At 45.2% G+C, this 23,480-nt stretch overlaps 1 protein-coding gene across 1 annotated transcript in view; it reads left to right on the top strand.

Annotated features, from left to right (window-relative positions):
* Positions 1-23,480, top strand: part of FIG4 (FIG4 phosphoinositide 5-phosphatase) — a 129,949-nt gene that overhangs the window by 87,446 nt on the left and 19,023 nt on the right. Inside the window, exons 19-22 of the mRNA XM_075554682.1 lie at positions 2,002-2,085; positions 3,842-4,037; positions 5,227-5,309; positions 8,108-8,194. Coding sequence (XP_075410797.1) covers positions 2,002-2,085; positions 3,842-4,037; positions 5,227-5,309; positions 8,108-8,194 — 450 coding nt within the window. The remainder of the gene's footprint in view (positions 1-2,001; positions 2,086-3,841; positions 4,038-5,226; positions 5,310-8,107; positions 8,195-23,480) is intronic.

Here is a 23,480-nt window from a genome sequence, read left to right as displayed (position 1 = left end):
CTGATTTGTGGCTGGTGGGAGACTGGTTTTGCCACCATGACAATGTACCTGCTCATGTAGCCATCTCAGTGCACCAGTTTTGGCAAAAAACATCATTCTTCTCTTGCCCCATACACCTAACTCACCTGACCTCACCTGTGCGACTTCTTTTTGTTTCCATGAATGAAGAGGAACATGAAAAGACACCAATTTGACAGTGTAGAAAAGGTGAAGAACAAAAAGAGGGAGGTGCGGTCAGCCATCCAAACAGATGAATTAGAAAAATGGAATCGCAGATTTGACAAATATATTGAGTGTAATGGAGAATACTTTGAAGGTGATAAAGTTGTTTTGTAAAAAATTTTAAATACATAGCTTTGGAAAAAAATTTGTTTTAGGGGGTTACCCCCTTGTGTGTGTGTATGTGTGTGTGTGTATAACATATAAACACAAAGATGAAGAGGTTTTCAAAGGGTTCATAGGAAAAATGACATCTTTTAATTCCATTTTCCCATAACATTTCAAAGCCTCCTGTACATGTGCATATGCATACACACACATACATACATACATGCACGCACACACACATATGCACCAAGTGCCTAATGCAGTGCCTGGCACAGGCAATCAATCATGACTGGTAGCTGTTATACCATTGGAGTGCCTGAGAGGGCAAGCAGTACGTGTATTAAGCTTTAACGTGCACAGCTACCTAATGGTGCCTCAGGAGAAAGTCTTCCACTCCTTCCTCCCTCGCTCCGGTGACGTGTCCAGACTCCTCCCATCCTGGTCTGTCACCTTTGGACACATTTCATTATTCTGTGCCCCTTCTAGAACTTGGCAGGACCTTCTAGGAAAATATGGAACCAACATGAGAAATTTGAGCACATCAAATAACTTTTTCAGTATTTGATCTTTAAGTTAAAAGGTTTCCCTTTGGCATTGATATCTAATGTGTAGTACGAGGAGGCTCCAAGAAGTTCATGGGAAAACTCAATGATCTTTCCATTCTGTTTTTCCATGCATATTTTGAAGCCCCCTTGCATGTACACCGAGATTTCATATAGAAGCTCCTGGCTTGTTTCTCCAGGAGCCACTAAACGCTGACTGCATTTCAGATGGTCAGAGAGTGCAACTGTGGGTCCCTGGTCGATTTTCCATGAAACGTGTTCAAGTTTAGAGGCTTAAACTCTTATTCTAGCGGATCTCCATGCCTCAAAGGATGAATGAATGGCATTTGCTGTATGCACGGAATATGTGTGTTCAGAAAGAAAGAAAGAGAAGCAAAGCCCGTGGCATTTCTAAATGTTTTCAAACTTAAGGAGCCCTTTGAGCCGACACAGTCTGCTTTCTTTTCCTTCGAAAACATAACACTCATTTGCGCACTTGGAGCAGCATGCTTGCCTTGGGAGTTGATGAGTCCCGGCACTACCTACTAGCTTGTTGCCATGTGGTGAGGCAGCCCGTGCATAACGAGGGGACAGCTGTAGCGCATCTCAGGAGGTGGTAAATTAAAACGGCTCCTGTGGAAGGTGTTCCAACAGTGTCTTCATGAATGAACCTTGGCCTGACGAGGTAGATGTTGATTCTTCCACTTGTACCCCACGTTTTTGATCATGATGTCAGTCTCTTTAGGTGGTGTAGCTTAAAAACATTGCCCATAAAACTGAACAGCTTCCTGTTTTCCCTTGGCTTTTATGAGTTTAATTTTACCTGACAACTAATCGAGATATACGGCCAGGTGGTAAACATTGTAACAGTACATCCAGATAGCAGCATTGTTCCCATAAGTAACACCTTAAGTTCAACACAGTAGAGGTGTACGCACAGGGAGTTCACGGTGAAGGCTGCTAGCACGGACCTTACGGAGTACCTGCGGTTCGTACCTGGGCTGTGAGGTACACCCTGTCCACGAAGCTGCCCAACATTCAGCCTAGAGTGTACGTAGCTTCAAGGGCTCAGAGGAGTGTTGGGCAACCATCCATGCAGCGGTTTCTGTTTCTCTCCCTCTTCTTTCTCCAGGGACTTTATGCCCAAGACCATTGGCATCGATCCCAGCCCATTTACTGTGCGTAAACCCGATGAGACTGGAAAGTCAGTATTGGGGTAAGATTTGCATATGAACTAGGATTTCAAAAAGTCTTGGAAAGTCATAGCCCGGGCCATATAATTTCCACCGGAAGCTGGCAACATCCCTTTACGCAGTCTGCTTACGGTATCTCGTCAGGGAATTAGAGAATCGGAGTCACTAACATGTTCAGCATGGAGAGCTGGCGTTTTGAAAAGTTCAGCCACCCGCTGCATTTTGGCTTTGTAAATTACATGTGTGAAGGGACCTCAAAACGTTTTTGGAAAAATTGAACAAAAAGATAATGAGCTTTTCCCACACGTTTTTCGAAGCCCCCTCACGTCACACTTGCCATAAGGGAGGCAGCAGGGTCTGCGTCGTGCCCTGTGTTTTCTAGACGTGCAGTCTTTCCCTGGAGATGTAGGTCCATTGGGCTGACTCATTGTACATATTTTATTGCGAGTGGGGTGGGAGCTTATCCGATCATCGTTTGTGCATTCACCATTTTGAACAACTTGTCAACCCCACCCCGCCCACCAATGGCTGCTTCTCTCCTTCCTGTTGTGTCCCCTCGCCCTGTATTCTTTGCATTTAATTTTGCCGTCCAGAAACATAGACGCAAACATGCTCAGATGAAGGGTTTTGCTGTAAGACTGACCACTTCTTGTATGACTGTCATCTTACACACAGAAGTACAGGCAAGGGGACCGGCCGCGCCGGCATCTTCAGGCTTAGAGCTGGACTGGAATGTGTTATGTTTTAGCAAAAGAATCTGTCACCTACCTAATTCTGATAGGATTCCCCCTAGACTCGAACCAGAAGGTCAGTGTAGATAGGGAGTTTGGGTCGTCCTGGTGAGGAGGTAAGCGATCCCAGTTGGACTATAGCTACTCACGATGCAATGGCATACATGACGGGGCTTCAAACAGCTTATGAAAAATTCCATTCCATTCTATTCTTTTTCCAGCAACTTTAAACTCCCTTCCACCAGAATCTTTTGGAAGTCTTCTTGTATTAATATTTCCCAGATCCATCATTTCAGTGGCTAAGCCCTGAAGCATCTAGGTAGCTACCGCATGCTAAGCCTTGGGCTGAATGCTAAGGAGAATTTTCGGAAAGGGAACATCACGTGAGATTTAGAATTCAAGGGATAAGTGAATTAGCAGGAGTGCTATCGACTGTGATTTCCTGGTGACAGATGATCAGGGTGCATTTGTTTCCGTAGCACCGAGCCCACGGCCAGGTCGCTCTGCGTCTTCTTTCCTGGAACATTGCAGAGTGTTGTGGTATGTTTTAGCCCCTTAGACGAAGGAGCTTCAAACGTTTGTGGGAAAAATGGAATGAAAAGGTCATGGACTTTTCCCCACAAATCTTTTGAAGTACTTTTACGGTGGATTCTTTAAATTAATATTATACATTCTTCACAAAATTAAAAGTAGTGCTATACTTCCTGAATTAAGAAACAACATTTTCTGGATAGTGTTCAGCTACCATTATGAACGTTTTGATCGAAGGATGACGGTTGCCAAATGGTGAGAAGACTTGTATGCATTCCGCAAGTACGTTCCGTTTATTGTCTGAATGCATCGCAGAGCTCAAATTCATACAAGGTACCTACATGCATTTGGTGACATACAAGTGTGAAGCCCTTTAGCCCAAGTTAAACCCAGAAACTAGCCGATTCCAGTCGGTTTTCTTGTGTTTCTGAGACAAGGCTTTGAGACAGAGTCATGTACTGAGAGGGCTGAGGGTTCAGATGAAATCTGCTGCACGTTCATGGTTTCTCTCTTAAAGAAACAAAAGCAACAGAGAAGAAGCCGTGTTACAGCGCAAGACGGCCGCCAGCGCCCCGCCGCCCCCGAGTGAGGAGGCTGTGTCCAGCAGCTCAGAGGACGACTCTGGGACCGACCGGGAGGATGAGGGCTCAGTGTCTCAGCGCTCCACGCCGGTGAAGATGACTGACACGGGAGACAGTGCCAAAGTGATGGAGGTGTGTGTGTGTGTGTGTGTGTGTGTGTGTGTGTGTGTGTGTGTGTGTGTCTTTAGGGTTGTTTTTAGACTGAGAGCAAGACAATGGCGTGTTATCAGACTTAACACATTTTGATGTGTGGGGCTGGAGCCAGTGCATGGGACGAATACATTTACATAGAAATGGGAAATGGGTACATCTGGGAATTAAGTTGGGGTGTTTGCGCCCCAGAGAACGTTGGATTTCTTGTCACTTCAGCATTTTTATGAGAACCTGGTCCCTCTTTGAGCAGCCCTTCCTCTTGAGGGAGCAGTGGCCGTTTATAGCCTCGCTCACTTTGTGCGGATGCAGGTCTTACACCGCCCAGTGTGAGTAGCCCCTGTGGAAAGTTCTTCCTGTTCCCTTTGACATGCTGACATGCTCAGGGGAAACACAAGGGAAATGAGCCAGACAAGACCAAATCTCGCATTGGGAAAGCTTGATGTAAAGAAAGTGTCAAAAGTCATTGAGAAGTAGATCAAATGCAAACTCGCTTCATTGATGATGAGGATGCATAGCGACCCTATAAGACAGGGTAGACCTGCCCCTCCAGGTTTCCAAGGAGGGAAATCCTTCTGGGAGTACAACGCCTGGTCTTTTCCCTGGGAGCAGCTGGTGTTTTGAACTGCTTACCGTGTGTTACAGCCAAATACGTAACCATCGGGCCTAATAAAATATAATCATGTAACACCTGACTCCGCTATATCAGGAGTTGGCAAAGTGAGCATGGATCAAATCCAGACCGTTGCCTGCTTTGTTTCCTTTCAGTAAAGTATTGCTGGAACGCAGCCGTGGCTGTTGACAGTCTTAGATGACTGTCTGTCCACGATACGAGCATAATCACGTAGTTGCAGCACAGAGGGTATGGCTCCCGCCGCCTAGAATTGTTGCTACCTGGCCCTTTCCAGAAAAAGCTGTCAACTCCTGCACTATAGGAAAGCAACTAGTAATCATTTAATAGGGGGGTTTAACCTTAAAATAAGCTACTTGTAGTGGAAATAGAAAGATGTAGTTTTTTTGGACCAGTAACTGAGATGGTCATGAATAGGTAGAAGAAAAATTGTGTTGCTTTTATAGATTTGTTTTCTTTATCTTTGGAAATTATTAATAGGCTAGCTGTCTGAAAATTCTTCCTGGCCATTTTCTTCTCTTCCTTTTTGTTTAATGCTAGAATGTGGTCCAGTCTATGAAAGACGTCTATGGAATTAACCTCTCAGACGGCCTCTCAGAAGAGGACTTCTCCATTTATTCAAGGTAAGATACTTTGATATAGAGATTACAGGACAATGCGATTGACTGTTAAAAACTAGAATGATCAATAATTCAGAAAGAAATGAATTCTACTTGAAACTTGCTAGCAGCGTGTAGAAGGTCAGATTCAAAAACACTGATTCCTATTCTGAGCTAAAGGGCCTGTTATCTGAGATAAAATCGCATGATGCATACATATTTAGCACAAATTCCATGATTCCTGCATTGGCAACTCCTCAGGGTCAAGGTGCCTTTTTACAATATCAGTCTAGAAAAGTGAAGATGGATGCTAATACACTCGTGGTAGCTCAGAGATGCTTGTGGGAGTGACAGCTGAGAAAGAACAAGAATGCCATGAGCTAAGGATGCCAGTTCAGAATGGTACAGACCTTAATCAGATAGATATAGCTGAATAGAGGGGAGCCACCAAAAGGCCCCAAATCAACCCACTTCCATCAAGTTGATTTCGACTCTTAGCTGCCCTGTAGGACAGAGTGGAGCAGCCCCACGGGGTTTCCAAGGCTGTTGTCTTTGCCACGTGTTCCTCCCATAGAGCGTCTGCTGAATTCAGACCACCAACCTCTGGATTATCAACTGAGTGCTTAAGCACTGTGCCACCAGGGTCCTACTCTGACTCACAGCAACTCTCTATAGGGTTTCCAAGGCTTTGATTCTTCATCGAAGCAGGCAGCCTCATCTTTCTCCTTTGGAGTGGCTAGTGGGTTTGAACCACTGATCTTGTGGTTACCAGTCCAACACTTGACCACCACCACTATCACCACCAGGGCATAGTTCCCCTTAATTTACATACGTTTATCTTTTATAAGTGATGTAGCATAAAGCAGTGGTTTGGGTGGAGCGGGTGGGGATGGAATTGATGGTATTTCATTTGCAGAATCCATAGAACTGGGTCTTGTCAGCTTTTCACTTCAAACTAAGCAGAGCTCTGTAATAGCTAAAACAGAAAGCACACAGCATGTCTTGACTGCTAGAGCCACCCACCCTCCTTTATAGCCTTCACTCTTAGGAATGTGCCTCGCTGTCTTACCAGAAGCAAGCGGTCTCAGAATACAGAGCTGTCTAGAAGCTAATTAGTCCTCCAGAACCCAGCGACAGCCTTCTCACTCCTGGGCAGGCAGACGCAGTTACTCATTCATCAGCCCTCTTGGAACTTCGGTGAAACCCTTTAGTATTGAAATGGGCTTTTATGAGCAGCAAGGTCAGAAAGAATGACTTCTGTAGGGTCAATGACTGTAGAGACTCGCTGGGTGGTGTGAACAGTGAAGTGTTTGGCTACTAAGAGAAAAGTTGGCAATCTGAAGCAGGGCTGGGAACTGGCTCAGAATGGTTTCATCATGGCCAACGGAGCATGGAGGTTACATAGCAACCAAATCTAGGGTGGATGTGATTTTGATCTGAGTGGAAAATAGGCAGCAGGGCCCCACTCAAAGATGGTGGCCAGTGGTACCACTTCGAATGTGTAGGGGTGCCCACTTTTGAGTGGGGCCCCCCTGCCTGTTTCCTGCTCAGGTTCAAAGAAGAAGATTTGGGTGGGATGCAGCACGAACTCTCTATCAGGCACGACAGAAACATTTCTAACCAGTTCAAAGCCCTGGTTTAAACTCACCCAGAAGTATCTTAGAAGTTGGATGCCCTGCTTAAAACCCTCTGGAATACAGGCACAATTTCTGAAAACCTATGGGATTGAGCTGTTGTAGTTCTCTCTGTGTACACAGTGAGGTGGAATTAGCATGCAATGGTTTTTGAGTTTTTAAGTGACGGATCGGGGGCACTGGTGGTTTGGTAGCAGAATTCCCACCTTCCATGCAAGATCCTCCATGCAAGATCCTCAGCCAGCACACCTCACGTGCAGTCATCTCTCCTCTGTCAGTGGAAGCTGCTGTTGCTACGATGCTGAACATCTCTCATCAAAGCTTCTGGACTAAAACAGACTAGGAAGAAAGGCCTGGTGATCTCCTTCCAAAAATCAGTTGTTTGAAAGCCTTATGGATCCCATCATTCCAAGCCACAATTCATCACAGGGATGATGAAGGACCGAGCAAGATGTTGTTTCACTGGGCACAGGATGTTTCACAGGCGCATGGGAGTCAGAATTGACTCGAGGCAGTGAGCTCAGTGCGTGGGCTCCCCATAAGTCAGGGGCTGCCTCAACAGCAGCTGACAACAGCAGCCACAGATGACTGGATAACATGAGTTTTCATATGGCAGGGAATGTGAGTACACAAGTTCAGGTCCGAAACTTCGGCTCAGGTGAAGTGAAAGATAGTCTCCCCTAAGATGCAGCATGCTGTTCAACTGGCAACTTCTGGCTCCAGAATGTCTCTAAGGCCCACTTGTAGCTCTCCCTTCTGAGGAACCCTGGTACAAGAGCACCCCTGGTACAAAGGGAGGTGGCTAAGGGAGGGATGGCAGCACGGGAGAAGGGAATTCAGACCCTGGAATACGATTCTGTGTTCGATGCACTGAAGAACATGACCACCTCCTCGCATTCAACACTCGACACAGTGCTTCCACACGTATGACTTTATTTGAACTCTAAACGACCTTGAAGTGGATTGAGAAGATATTCTTATCCTCCCCCTTTTAGATTAAGTGCACAGAAAGATCCATTCGGTCACAGATCCCCTGCTTCTTGGATAGCTCGGGATTGTTGATTGTGCCTTTCTGAAATACGCTTGCCACTGTCATCTGAAGGCTTTTACCGTCTTCCAGAATCCACTGAATGTATTGCAAGTAGCATCTCCGGTCGCTTACCTCCTTGTACGCACTGTCGTTTGTAGATTTGTTCAGCTGGGGCAGAGTCAACATAAACATGACAAGAGCGGCCAGCAGCACTGTGCCCAGTGCTCCGACGGAGTGATAAAACTGTAAGTACCCAGCCTCCCACCCGCTGCGTGGAGGTGCTTCCGACTCTTTGTGACCCCGTCGGACAGAATGGAGCCGGTCCGAGGGAGGTGGTGGTGCTTGCTCCCTGAACTCTGCCCTCCACTGGGGAGAGACAGGTTCACCATCAAGGGCTCTGACGCTGGAGGCAGGCTCCTCCAGATCCACACCCTTGAGGACAGCGATGGCCCTGGCTCTCCTAGCTTTAGGTCCCCACTAGTTCAGATAACTTGTTGTGAGTTAAACGATTCCTCAACAAAAAGACGTAGGTTCCAAGCCTGAATCACAGCTCGACCACCTCCTGGGTTTCTGCATTGTGTTTTTCCTCTTGAACAAGTAAGTACAGTCTCCTCATGTGCAAAGTGGGACCCCAGCCCCCCAATTATAGAAGGGTTGTGAACCTTGAATGGAGCGTGTGTTCAAATCGGTTAGTGTAGTGTCTGCACACAGGTCTTGGCAGATGGTGATCAACATCATCAGCCTCGGCATGTGGGAAGAAGCAGAGCAAAGATGTGGCCAGAAGAGGCTCCCAAATGCCACATGCTGAGTTGACTTTATTCTGTAAAGTTGGTCATTATGGACATTGCAAAAGTATTTATGAGGCATCTAGATTGGTGCCTGGTGTGTGGTAGACAGTTGCTTTTTTCAAGCCAAGTTTTATCTGCTTGGTCAATAAACTCTCTGACAGGGACAAGTTGCCTAATTCTTCCACGTACTGCATCTGCACAGTTCCTGTTGTTACCAGGTTACCAGGTTGTGACTGTAATCCTGGCAAAGATTGGCACCGTACGGAGGAGTGGGAGGCCTGGTGGCGTACTGGGTTATGCGTTGGGCCACCAACCACAAGGTCAGCAGTTCAAAACCTCCAGCTGCTTTTCAGGAGAAAGATGAGACTCTCTACTCCTCTAAAAGGGTTACAGCCTTGGAAACCTACTGAGGCTGTTCTACCTGCCCTATCAACTATGAGTCAGAGTCGACTTAATGGCAGTGAGTTAGGGGTGTGAGCACACTGACAATGAACTCGGCTGGAGATCTATGTGGAATTAAAATAGAAAAAATATTAAAATAAAATAGGTAAGAAAGACATATAACTTGGATACTGACTCATTCTGGAGAGAGAGGAGTGAGTTATTAAGGGTGACCCTTAAGGGTTTGGTTTATGCAACAGACTTGATTAATTGGTTGGTTCGGCCAAAAGATACTGACGGAGTACCATTCACAGCTGCCGTTTCCTGAGTAAGAAGCACTGTTGAAGGAACAGGGTTGTCCTTGAAGTAACATCAAAGTGGAGTTTTTTAGAAGGCAGTTGGACCAACTGCTCTGGGAAGTCATAGGACAGCCCAGTCTGGAGATGTAAACGCATCCCGATGGTATTTAAAGCTATGGGTTAAAGCTCAGACTACCTAGAAAGAGATGCTGGAGAACTGGTTGACAGCTGACTCTTGACGGGGGGATGGGTCTCATAGCTAGGAACAGAGGAAGAGAAACCTTCAAGCAAAGTGAAAGAAATACTAAACTGTGCTTTATCACAGCCCCCTCTTCCACTTCCGTCTCCCTGCTCCACCCCCTTAGCCCATAAACTATCAATTTGGAAATGCTTTTATTCTTCCTTGTGAGCCCTGGTAGCACGGTGGTTATGACTTGGGCTGTTAACTGTAAGATCAGCGGTTTGAAACCACCAGCCAATTCTTAGGAGAAAGACGAGGCTCTCAACTCCAGTGAAGAGTTACAGTCCTGGAAACCCACAGGGTCAGTGGTACCCTGTCCTATAGGGTCACTATGAGTGGCAATTGGCTTGATGGTGATGAGGTTTATAGCTTGTTTGTTTTCTGTTCTTAGGAATTAGTGGCATGTGGTAGTGTGTGCTCCCAAATGAATTGAAATGAATGTAGACAAAAAGGGAAAAAAATTAAATATATTCATTAAAAAGAGGAGACTCAGATTATATTATCCAAGTTATATTGCACTATTAAAATATTATAGTACAGCTTATGACAAGAGAACTTCCGTGAAGTGAAGGTAACACACAAGTAACAAAAAATTATTTTCCCTTGTTTACTTCAATGTTGTGTCTGCTTTGAACTCTCCTAGGTCTTCCAGTTATTATTTCCCTGTATTATTTAGTATTTGCTTTTCTGAGCCCTGGAACAGATAAAAACCACGTAGATCTAAATAATCGTTTAACCTTCTCCACTTATTAGTAAAGATTCTAACATGAGTGTGTGTTTGCATCACCTCTTCAGCAGGATAACAAAGAGCTTGGTAGGCTTGGCCTTATGTTGTCATGGAAACTACCCTGGAGCATGTGTCTCCCTGTGAGAGTGTGTGAGTGTGTATGTGCTTTAAATTGGAACTCTGTAACCTGATTCTTGAAATGTCAACTGTTCATTTTTAGATGACTAAAGCCATGCCCAAATCAAAAGGAATTTATTTTATATGAGATTCTTATTTAATCATTTTATTGGGGACTCAGAATAATCCATACATCAGTTGCATCAAGCACATTTATACTTATGTTGCCATCATCATTTTCAAAACATTTCTTTCTACTTGAGCCCTTTGTATCAGCTCCTCTTTTGTCCCACCTTCCCACCTTCGTGAACCCTTGATCAATCATAAGTTACTGTTATTTTCATACCCTATGCTGTTTGCTGTCTCCCTTCATCCATGTTTCTGTTGCTTACCCCTGTCGTGTGTGTGTGTGTGTGTGTGTGTTTATATGTTGATCATTGTGATTGGTTCCCCCCTTTTCTCCCCACCTGCCCCTACCCTCATGGTATCACTACTCCCATGACTGTAGCTGAGGGGTTTATGTGTCCTAGATTCCATTTGTCAAGAGCTCTTTTTTTTAAAAAATCATTTTATTGAGGGTTCGTATAGTCTTATCACAATCCATACATCCATCCATTGTGCCAAACCTATTTGTACATCTGTTGCCCTCATCATTAAGAGCTCTTATCAATACCAATGTACATGCTCTTGTCTAGCTGGATTTATAAGGTGGAACTGGGTCATGAAAGTTGGGCGAGGAGGAAGCATTAAAGAACTAGAGGAATGTTGTGTGTCCATCGGTGTTGTGCTGCACCCTTCCATGTGACCCTGCTGTCCAATGGTCTACAGATGAGCCCTGGGTCTCCACTGCAACCCTCCTCATTTGCATTGATAAGAAATTTTTAAAATTTTTATCTTGAGAGGCAGGTAGTTGCTATCCCTAGATTATAATGCTTTCAGAGAGTAGCCCGCCTTGGTGCCTGCTGCAGCCCATTGGCTCACTGCCTTAAAAAGAGTACTCAGTAAGAATTTGCTGAAATATACTGTACCGCGCCCCACCAACAGCTTCCGCCCTCCATGACTGTCTGGGGCTGGTGAGGCCCCCTGAGCATCCTTAGAAACCCACCTCACCCAGATCCTGATGGTTTTCAGTCTCCTTCCTCAATCAGTTGGCTCCTGTCCTGGCCCATCATTGAGCATCTTCTCCTGTTTGCTTTCCTGCCAGGAGACCCTCTGTCCTCTCACATTGCTTTGCTTCCTACTGCCTTCTAAATGAGAGAGTGAGCACGTTGACTTTCCAGCATTTTCTTCTATATCCTGCCTCACCATGTCTACTGGCACCCATGGCCAAGGTCAGGGAGAGAAGGACCAGAGTGGAAGGAATTGCATCCAGGAGGTGGGGTGTTGGTGTTGCTGGTTCACTGTACTTACTGGTGTGGGGCCAGCATGTCCTTGTTTGAGGCTCACTCCCCTACCAGTTCTCCGGGCTTTTAAAGCAGCGCAACAAATGCCAATCAGCAGTGGGTTACAAAAAGAACATAAACACAGACAATATCAGTGCCTGTAATTCTGTGGCTCACCCATTCCAGGAAGATGTCTCAGACACTAAACATGTTTCTCTCAGAAAAGGCTCACAATACAATACATGAAGTTTAGTATACATGAATATATACTTGTCAAACTTGGGAGTCTCCCAACTCAAGATGAACTGAAATAGAACTCAAGCCATATGTGTGTTTACTGTTTGGGGGCCAGAGGTTGAATTTATTTATTAAGTATATCTCATCCTAAGCTGATGACCCGGAAGGTGGTGATCAGAGGGAAGAGGCCAGTCAGCACTGAGTGTGCTCCTGGGGTGGAGCAGGCTCGCTTTCTGTGCCATGGTGGGGGTGATGCTCTGGACAGAACTGCCTCTTTGGGTTCCCTAGGCTATAACCTTTTCTCTAAGCTGGGTTTATTGATCTTAGAATGAAGACCCGTTCCCATTGGCCAAGGGGAAATTGAAAACCCAAGCTAGTTTCTACTGCGTTGATTCCAAAGCAGGATGCATGTGTGCATGTGCGCGCCATAGAGTTTCCAGTGGCCGATTTCTAGGTGCCTCTGCGTGGACTCAAACCTCCAACCTTTAGATCACCAGCTGAACAACTGTTCACATCCACAGAGGATTCTTTCCACGTCAATGGGTGGGCATGACAAAACCCTTGATTAACTTCATTTTACTTTGGGGGTATTCTTTTTAATATGCCACTTACCTCCACCATCACCTCCTCAGTGATTCCCTCCAGTCTCCTGTAGAGATGGTCTCTGGCGACAGGCTGTTTCTCCTTTGAAGAGTAGCTCCGCTCATCTTTCCCAAGCACCTGGAGTCTGGATTCAGAGGGTAAAGGGTAGAGGAGTGATCAGTGATAAATCAGGGAAGTCCCAAGGGCAGGCAGTAGAGGACAGCCACTTAGCCAGGGACAGAGCGACCTCCTCCCTCCACCGAGACCTGATCAACTTGGTCTTCCTTCTTCGTTCTTTCGGGCTTTCCTTTTCTTCCTTTCTCATCACCCCGACTTTTCCTGTTCCTCTTTCCCATTTTTAATGGGCACTTTTTTATACCCTCGTTCTTCTTTTCCATTCCTTTCCCTGTCTCCCATCCCCTCCCGTGCCTCCTCCTCCATCCTCTCTAGGGGATTTTGAGCTTTCTTTTTGCTTCTTTGCTTCTAGATAGAATCATTCCTTCCAGACCTAAGTTCCCCTTGTTTCCCTACTGACCCCCACTGCCGCTGAGTAGATTTGCCTCCCCGTGACCTTGTACCTCTTTCACGGGAGCAGGTGGCCTCCTGCTTTCCTTGTGGGGTGGCTGGCGGGCTTGAACCACAGACATTGTGGTGACGGCACCACCGGGGCTCCCGCCATGTTCTAGTGTGTCTTTTGGAGTTTCAATTCTTTTTTTTGCCTTTCCTTTTTAAAAATTATTTCATTGGGAGCTAATACATATATCGGATCATTCCGTAGTTCAATCACTTCAAGAAGAACTGAGCCATGCAATGAATTTAGCAGTGCTCTGAACAAAGGAGTGGAGTGGACGGAACTCCATTGGATGGGAAGTGGCGTGGGGCATGGCCCATGGCAGGGAGACCTCTGGTTCATGAAACTGCTCTCTGTGCATCGGTGCAGCCTGGGCGTACTGGTCTGCAGACAACATGCATTTTTTATTCAGGGCGTGGGTGACAGTCACCATGAGGGCTTATCTGAATACACTCTTTTTATAACCACACGGAGTTAAGAATTCTGTACACTTGCTGGCCTGTAAGCAAGCACTTCATAAAGGCTTGTTGAATAAGTGAAACTATGTGTGGGTGATTCCTCTTGGGGGCCATTAAAAAAGCGGGAAGATGTTGTGTGGTACTGGGAGCTTCAGAAAGATGTGGGAAACGGAATGAAAAGGTAATGGAGTTTTTCTTTCCATGAACTTTTTGAAGCCCTCAGAGCTATCCATACCAAAGCCAAACTCACTGCCATCGAGTAGATGCTGACTTCTGGCAACCGTACATAGGACAGGTAGAACTGTCCCAGCGAGTTTCCAAGACTGTGACTGTTAATGGGAGTAGAAAGCCCCATCTTTCTCCCTCAGAGCAGGGGGTGGTTTCAAACTGCTAACCTTGTGGCTCGTAGTCCAACTTGTAACCACTACACCGCCAGGACTCCCTTAGATATTCATTGTAGAAATAAAATAAGGGCAGATCTTGGAAATCACACTTAGAATAGTACAAGTGAATTGGGAGCTGGAATGAGGGAAATAGGAACAGGATGCCCCAGCTGAAAGTTTAAAAAGGAGAAGACCAGCAAACAGACATTCTTTCCCTTTTAACTGTGTGTGTGTGTGTGTGTGTGTGTGTGTGTGTGTGTGAATCAGGTGAAGGTTTACAGAGCTGATCGTTGGTTTTATAGTCAACAACTCCTTAAGCCTCCCAATGCCTTGCCCTGTTTCCATCCATTTCGCCCATCTGCCTCTTCTGGAATATTGTTTCCCATTCACCCAAGGTAGCACCTGTCTACCCTTAGCCTAGGACCTCCCCTCCCCGCTCCCACCTCTAGCAACCATCAGCATCTGTTTCTTTTAGTGTGGAAACCTTTTCTTGATTTTTATTTTACATAACCCTGGTCTCATACAATGTTTGTCCTTTCGTGATCGAGTAATTTCACGCAGCATCATGTCCTTTGGGTTTATCCGTGTCGTGAAACGTTTTACAGATGAATGGGTATTCTCTAAGGTAGTGTTCCATTTTGTTGAAGTACCATGGTTCACTTGGCCTTTCTTCCCTGGAGGGACATTTAGGGTTTTTCTATTTTCTTGGTACTGTGAACAGGGCTTCAGTGAATAGGAGTGTGCATCTATCTGTTCATGCTATGGTTCTTATTTCCTTAGGGTATATACTGAGTAGCGGGGTGGGTGGGTCATATGGTATTTCCATTCCAAATTGTCTCAGGAAGTGCCATGTTGCTGTCCACTTTGCTGGTACTGTTCCACAGCCCCACCAGCAAGGGACGAGGGTGCCAATCTCACCACCCTCCCTCTAGCATGTATTTTCTTTCTTTGTTTGTGGGTGTGTTTGTTGTTGTTGTTGAACTTTTCTATCAATGCTGTGGTGTGGTGACAGCTCATCTTTGTTTTGATCTGCATCTCTTGAATGGCTTACAAGTGGTTACAAGAATTCCTCCATATTTTTGGTGGCTGCCTAGACATCTTCTTTGGTGAGCTATCAGTTCATGGCTTCTGTCCATTTTTAAATTAGATTATTCCTCTTTTTCTTGTTGAGGAATTGACGTTTTCTATAGATTTTAGAGACCAGTCCCCTGTTCAACATTGCCATTGGCAAAGTGTTTTTCCCAGCCAACACATTCTTCCTTTGGGATTGATCTGCAGCAGTATCCATGTGCCATAGTGAAGTAGACTAACTGATTGAAACAAGGTCAATTCATTGAAGCTTTGGGGTGACAGATATCTCTCATGCAAAAGTTTCTCTGGCATGCATGGAAATTGAATTGTAGATACTTGTTTGACTAATCCCAGGTATCTAAACTGGAATCTCCTATCGGCTTCGCTGACCCCGCGGCGTAGTGGAGTATGTGTGGGATTGCTAACCGTGAGGTCAGCAGGTTGAAAGCACCAGCCAGTCCTCGAGAGAAGAGGAGTCTTTGTACTCTTGTAAAGCTTCACAGTTGCCTCAGCCCTCGGGGTGGTTAGCCTTCGTCCTGTAGGGTCACGACGAGTCGGAATAGACTCCATCACAGTGAGTTTGACTTTAGTTGGATGGACTTTGCTGCTTTACTTTAGTGTCTGCAGACCTGCCATTTATGGCGCTTCCACAGTTTCCCCGGGGTCCAAGCACACCCTGTGTGCTAACAAGGAAAGGGTATTGATTTTTCCCAGGAACACAGCTCTTCTATAAGGTAAGGTGTTCTGTACTCCAGATGCCATTGGACAGCAAGTATATACTGAATACTCACTCATAGGTGCTTGCTTGCAGTGCATCATGGGATGAGCTTCAGTCTTGCCTCTAGGGCTTTACCATCCAGTGGGTGATGGACAAGTGGGCTGGTGATTGCAGCAGGTGGTATGACCAGGTTAACAGAGGAAGCTGCAGGAGGGCTGATTCCTGGTCAGGCTTGCGCTCTGGCTGACTCCAAGGTAAACGTGAGCGTCTCTGACTGAAGCAGACAGGGAGGCATAGGAGAGAGGCTCTCGACTGCATTCCTCTTTGGGAGAACTTAAGCTGTTCTGTGTGCCCAGTGTCCTTGGGTGGTACCTGTGGTTAACACCCCCAGATGCTGCCAGAAGATTGCGTCTGCCCAGAGGCACCTCAGAAGGCCTAAAAATCTGCTGGTGGGATCAACTGGGTGACCACAAGGAATGCAGAGAGAACCAACAAGGAGAAGAGAGACACAAGCAGAGGGAGCAAGACCCAGGGGAGCTGCATGTGCAGAGCGGGGAGAGTGACCATTGTTCCAAACGCTTTGTTTTAATCAAGAGAGTGTTAGACTTATGTTTGCATTTTAGAAAGGTCACTCTGGAAATAGCCTGGAGAATGGATTAGAGGCACGGAGATAAACAAACAACGTGTCTGTTGGAAACACTAGCACACGAAAGTGACTCGAGACTGCTATTGGCAGTTGACACAGAAGAGAGATTCATTTACAAAGGTGGGATCCAAAAGCTTCATAGAACCTGGCGATGGATTGGGCAGGGGGGACACGTGAGCGTTCTCTGCTTGGTTGACTAGACATGACAGCGAGTGACCACGACAGAAAGCACAGAACAAGCAGGAGGCTTGAGGACCAGAGTGATGGTGTGTGAATTTAGTGTTTTTCTGCTCTTCATTTAGAAAACGAGTAAGTTAAATTTCTTAAACTTGTGTTAGGAAGTTCAAATTAAATAGATTTTTATGTGTGCTTTTACATTTTTCAAGTGGCCAAATGAAAGGATGGCAGGATAGGGCAGAGATCCTTCGATTGCTGCTGATAGAGAAGAGTTGGTTTTAAATATATTTTTAGCCCAGAGAACTCGCGGTGTTTACATGAGCAGGCAAGCTTAATCCTGAAAGAGCAGATCTGTCTGCGATACGGCCGTGGCAGGGGTGTGACTCTTTGGTGTTCTTCGCCCAGGATCAGAGCTGGATTAAGGCATGTGAGCGCTCTGAGCACTGGTAATCGGCCGTCCCGTCGCCTCTGCTTGCTCATGTCCAACCAGGAGATAGCACTGATATATACGTGTTTACTATGGGTCATGGCTATCCTTGATAGGACTTATTTTTAAACGTGACTGTCATATTAGCAATGGAATACAAAAGTGGCATATGTATTTTAGCAGCATGAGATGAGCTGGATTATAAATTTCTCGTTGATACTGGGTACTAAGAGTTTCACCATAGTGCATATTTCTACCAAGAGCATATTCCACATATATACAACAAAGTATAAAAATGCTTTAAAAATGATTGTTTCAACAATCAATATAACATTCTATTGATCCCTTATAACAAAAACTTGACTTTTACCATTCCAGCTGTAACTTCCATTTTGTTGCTTGTTTTACACTAAATGCTATCATTATAAATGAACAAGCCAAAAGATTTCATAAACTAAAATGTAAGCATCAGAAAAGAGACATTGCAACAAATTACTATATTTTATTCTTAGACCTTTCATCTCTAGCATGTTATAATTTTAAAAACATTTCCTTTTATTCTTTGCTCTTACAAAGTCTTCACTGAGTTTGTTACAATTAAACTGCTGAACAGTATCGACTACTCCCATACATAACAAGGATAAGGAATCAAGTCTTCAATCATTGTTGTCGTCTTGAATCTCTTTAGGGATGAAAGTAAGGGTTTGTTTTGCAGTTTGTGCTCATTAACATTCGGGAGATGCCTAAAGAAATGTCATCATTGGGAGACATGTGTTGTGTTTGACCGTATAGTCTCGAAAATATATGGTATCTTCTAGTACGGAATCAGACCTGCCTGAGTCAGATTTGTCGTTCCTGAACCTGTGAGTGTAATTCTCATCTAAGAATGTGCAGTTCTCTAAACAGGTTTACACTTAAGTCTTCAGGCACCTTCAGTGTGGAGATACTTCATCAGATATATCCGCACACTCCCACATTGTTTAAGTAGGAAAATGTGTTTCAAAGAATAGCATACGATGTCACCCTTCTTCTTAAAACAAGATACTACTCAATCATTTTATCGGATGTAGTTATGTGCACAGAGCGCACACACAATGCTACTTTTGACTCACTCTGCCCTTTTGTTTTCCTCTAATACTTCCGTGATGGGGAACTGCTTGATTATCAATATTTGATATACTTGTTTTGTTGTTGACAAAAACGTAAATTATGTAAGTACTCTATTACTGACTAGTGCGAGTCTTTCATTACGTGTACCTCTGAAATTTGGAGAGCTTGCCTCAGCTGATGAAAATGCTGCAATACATTATGCCACATAACCAATACAAATATATGCTCTAGTGTTTGCATTTTATTGGCCATGTTTCCAGCTTTTCTTTTGATGCCTCAGTTTTGCGTCTGTTTTGTCACAATATCTTCTAGGCATCTAGAATCCGAATGTCTGATGTCAAGATTGCACTCTGCCACAGCATGTGCTTCCCAGTGTGTATTAGAAAGGCATTTTAACATTAGATCTTTGCTAAAATGTCTGAGAACTGCCCATCAGTGACTAGAGGGAGCAAAATATATGTGTACAGTAACTGAACAGGAGGAAAGGAAACACATTTTTCCCTTCCAGATAACAATCTACTGTGTCCTGTAAGATTCCTATAAGATTCCATAAATGTGCAAGCACATTAGGAAAATGCTCTAAAGTCTCTATCACATACCTTTACACTGTCCTGACATAGTGGCAGCAGTGTCATGCACCTGACCTCGGCATTTTGGAAATTCCATTTTACAAACTTCTCAAAAAAGCCCGGAAACACCGTCGGGTGAGTGGGTGTGCTGTGCCCTGGTGATATGCAGCAGGTGAACACTGCCTGCCCGGAGCACCCTGGGTGCCTGTTTGTATGTATAGGAGAACATCATGTAGAACAGCACACATGTAGAAGGCTGAGTGCTGTCACAGTCTCAAGCATGTGCTTGGGGTCTTGATCTGCATGCCCCACAGATAAGGAGGACGACTATATCCATCTTGCTGTTAGTAATTTCACCAAGTGGTACCAGTTCGAAGATTTGCATCCATTAAATCCCAGTGTTCACTGGGACAAATCATTTCTGAGTCACTACGCTTTTAAAAAGAAGCGGATTTTGGAATTGTTTGTAAAGATCCACAAATCCTTTTCGCTTCCATGACTTTTGATTTTACGCTCCATTTAGTTGTAGCTGTTTCATTTTTACCTGGATATAACATTATGCTACTCTGTAATAATTTGGTTCTACCATAGCAAATCAGTTCAAGTAATTGAATTTTTTAAAGATGTGAAGCAAGTCAAATTTATAAAGTGAAGTTTACATTCGAATTTGAATCTTAACACAAAAAATTTATATTTGAAAATTAGTTTAAAAATCATGCAGAACGTGTAATTTTGTTCTTCATATCTGAGATAGTTGAAAAAATAGCACTTCCTCGGGCGCTGGAGAAACACCTGTCGTGAATGTCCGTTCAGACAGTGTTTGACGGCATCCAGGCGTGGGGTGCCATGGAGGCTTTGGTTTGGTCCGAGAGGAAGCCAGCTCCCCATTTCTTAGTTAGTTCCAAACCCCCACTGTTTGATCTCAGACCCACACTCTTGCGTCACTAGCCGGCAGGCGGAATGCAGGCAGGTGATGCTGAGGCCGTGACTCTCTCTGACTGTGGTCCCTCCGTCTAGGTCTGGTGGGCAGTGGGGCAGGGGCTGCTGTGCTGCTCAGGCAGGCAGAACAAATGGGCAGGATCCCTTCCCCCCACCTTCTCCACACTTGCTCTCTCGCCATCTACTTTTGCTGCCCTCTCAGCTCCCACCATTGCTGCCGCCTGCTTCTCCAGCCTCCGCCGGCAGAGGCCACAGGGATGGCCGGAATCAGCCCCCATGAGGGCTAGCAATGGTGCTTGCTCCACGTCCAAGTCACACCCTGCCCTCTTTTGCAGAAAATACCTTGGACGTTAAGCACCTTTACCATACAATGTTGGCAATCCCTTCACAGTCCTCCGAGTGTAAAGAAGAGCTAGAAACGTGGGCGCTCACTTTCTGTCTTCTCATGCTACATCTTCACAATTTATTGGACCGCTGCTGATCCCTGGTGGGGGTGAGAGTGATCACAAAAGAATGAATGATTCCAGGTGCAAGGGAGTGCGCAATCTGAAGACGCGTTTGATTTGCTTTGCCTAATACGAGCTATATCACCAAGTTATGTGATTATAGATTCTCCCCCCGCCCCCGCCCCTCGTGTCTTCTTGTGTGGTCCAGCAGAGAGAACTCGACACGAAGTTATCCTTGAGCAATCTCAAACAAAAAGGAAAGTGCAGGCATACTTTGATTCTAGAGCCTCATGGTAAAACGAGTCATGCAAACTTTTTGGTTTCCCAACGCATATAAAAGTTACTTTGACTCCATGCAGTGGTCCGTTAAAAGTGCAATAACGTTGTAGAAAAGTTTCAAGTATTAACGAGAATCACCGACATGTGATGGAGCCGCGTCGTAAGCGTGCGCTGTTGGAAAGGCGTGGCCTGTAGACTCGGACACCACCAGGTTGCCGCAACCTCTAATTTGTGCAATGTGCAATAATATGAGGTATGCCCGTATAATCTTTATTGTGCATAAACTTTCTAAAATGTCAGTTTCATTGAATCTCCTTCTGCCATCACACTGCCATTTCCTGTGCTCTGTGTACTTGTGTGGGTCTTTGCTTTGGTAACCGGTTTGGTTGAAGCCCCTGAGCACATACTTACTGGTAAATCCATCCTCTGGGTAATCCATCCTTGCTCAGGAACTACATTTTGTAATGGTTTAGCCTATTGTGATTTGGGGAATGTACCAGTGGTCGCCAGTTTTGTGTAGGGAAGGTGGGCGTGATGTTTGTTGGCAGATGGATTCGGGGGCCTTGTGCGCCCTTCATCACCATGGCTTCCTGGTAACTTTCCCTTCTCCCCATGAAGACGTGTACCCAGGCAGGACATGCACACGGCTCCTGTCCTCTGGGAGCACAGAGTAGACGTCTGTTCAGTTGAGATACACTTCTGATTGAAACACAAAAGAAAAAGTCTTTTGATTTCATATTTAAATGTAATTATACCATCCTCTATGTGACTCAGAATCCCTGGGGGCTTTTACACACAATTTTTCAAATAAAGTACAAACCCCATTAAGTCTTAATTGTGCTCGGCACAGGCCCCTCTTAATGTTCTAGGCGTAGTGCTCCATGTTTAATATTTTAATATCATTACTCAGTTTCTATATGCACATATGAAGAAATTGAAGAAACGATACTATTCCAGAGCATCACTAAATGTTTATCAGACTTTTAAAAAATAACAATTCTTAGGTGTCTTTCTGGTGCATTATGTGGTTGGACGTGAAGTTTCTCAGACCCAGGAGCTCTGTTCCACACCCTCTTTCTCTGCTCGTCCCTCCAGGCGCAGAGGGAGAACTTTTGCTTGTTTCAGCAGTTTTGACAAAGGACTTAAGTCTTCTGGGGCTTTCTCACTTTCTAACAAAATCACACGTCAGTTGTTGATAAATCGTGTCCATGATCAAATTGAATTTAATTGATTGCTTATTAAGTTTTTATTCCCTTTGGATCTTTCATCTTTATGTTCACATCTGGAACCTTGGATGGGTGCTTCCCAGTTTCTCAGCATTAACAGAACAATTGGCATCACCTGATTTCTTCATGTTCCGCTTCCTTCCCGAGCCGTCTAGAAGGGCCCCTGGAGATTCAAAGGTGCACTCAGACAGCGGTGGAGAAGGGCCAGGTGGTGTTTCCAGAAGGACTCATTTGCATGTGTGTGCTTGTGTGCATGTTTAGCATGATGCAGGTGTTGTAGCTGTTAGCCACCTTCAAGTGGACCCCCAATGGATATGTGAGAACTGGAAGGTCTTAGAGATTATTTCCTGAGAGCCTTCGACCTCTGACTGTTCAGGAAATCAATTGAGAGTCTAATCGGTCACAGCCCTACACCTGGAAGGGCCCCGAGCGGGAGCTGATCCTTGTCCGTCAGGCACCATTCTAGGCGGTGGGGAGACAGTAGAGCACCGTCATGACACAGTCCCGCTGAACAGTCCTTCAGTGGTAGGGTAGGCAAACGGGCATTGTATTAGGCTAATTACCCTGAATTACACAAACCAGGGAAGTGGGTAAGGGTGGTTGGATCAGGTGTCTGAAAGCAGGTGCTGGGCAGGCCTATCTATGGAGTTAATGTACCTGCACACAAAGTAGGAGTCTGCCAACATTAGATTCTGCCCGTGATCTTGGCTCGCTTGCTCACTCTGGGGAAGCCAGCTTCCAGGTTGTGAGCAGCTCACCTGATAGGGACTGAAGGCTTCAGCCAGTGAGAGACTGAGGCCAGTGGACCGAGTGAGACTGGAAGCAGATTCTGCCGCCCTCGTTAAGCCTCACCAACAGGTTGACTGCGACTTCCTTAAAGACTATGAACCAGCTAAGCCATTTCTAGGTTCTTGGCTCAAGGAAACGGACATCACACATGTTTGTTGGAGGGTGGTAGCACAGAATATCGCAGACATGGTGCGGGTTCTTTTTATTGCATCCAACCAGACGGCATGCAGTTTCAATACACTGGTGTCCACGCCGATCCCTTGGTTACGGTGGGATCTTCTATCGCTGTGCGGTTGCTTCAAGTTAATGAAGGTTTTGTGGGAGGTACAATAGCTATCATCAAACTTTGGATGGTTTTCCTTTATTTCAGTGTGGGCTCTGATTTTATTCAAGGAGATGTAATCTGTGGCTCTCATCATTTATTTGTGGGCTCAAATTGCTCCAGATGTCTCCAGTTCCTTCATCCTGGATCCTGTGCCCCTGAGACAAATGTCCTCATCATTCTTTGAACACTCTGCTTTCTGGCACAAGATGTACAGGGCTCATCATGCTTTTTGCTTGCCCCAGACCCTTACGTTGGTCATTTCTCCAAGGATTCTGGTTCCTTTGAGTGGTAAATAGCGTTAAAGCCAAGATCAGGGCCACAGGTGTACCTATTGCTGTCGGGGTGTTGTTCCCAGGTCCACTGAGTGGATAAATAGAATTTACTTATATATCTGCTTTGTCAGCGCACCCCCAAAAATTCATGGAAAAATGGCATGAAAAGATAGTGAAACTTTTTCATGAACACCGTGAAGCCCCCTCGTGTAAACGTATGCAGATGCATCTATTTATATTGAAGTCCATAAATTCTTAATTCCTGGTCTCGTTTTTAGACTTCCTCCTTTCATATTAGTAATGGCCTTCTCCAACAACGAGAAGCTCGCCTCCCATTCCTCTTGTTATTACTGAGTTCTTTGAATTCCACC

Source organism: Tenrec ecaudatus, chromosome 7 (genome assembly GCF_050624435.1).
Source record: "Tenrec ecaudatus isolate mTenEca1 chromosome 7, mTenEca1.hap1, whole genome shotgun sequence".
Lineage (NCBI taxonomy): Eukaryota > Metazoa > Chordata > Mammalia > Afrosoricida > Tenrecidae > Tenrec > Tenrec ecaudatus.
Note: the sequence above shows the minus strand (reverse complement) of the source record. Positions and strands in the feature narration are given on the sequence as shown.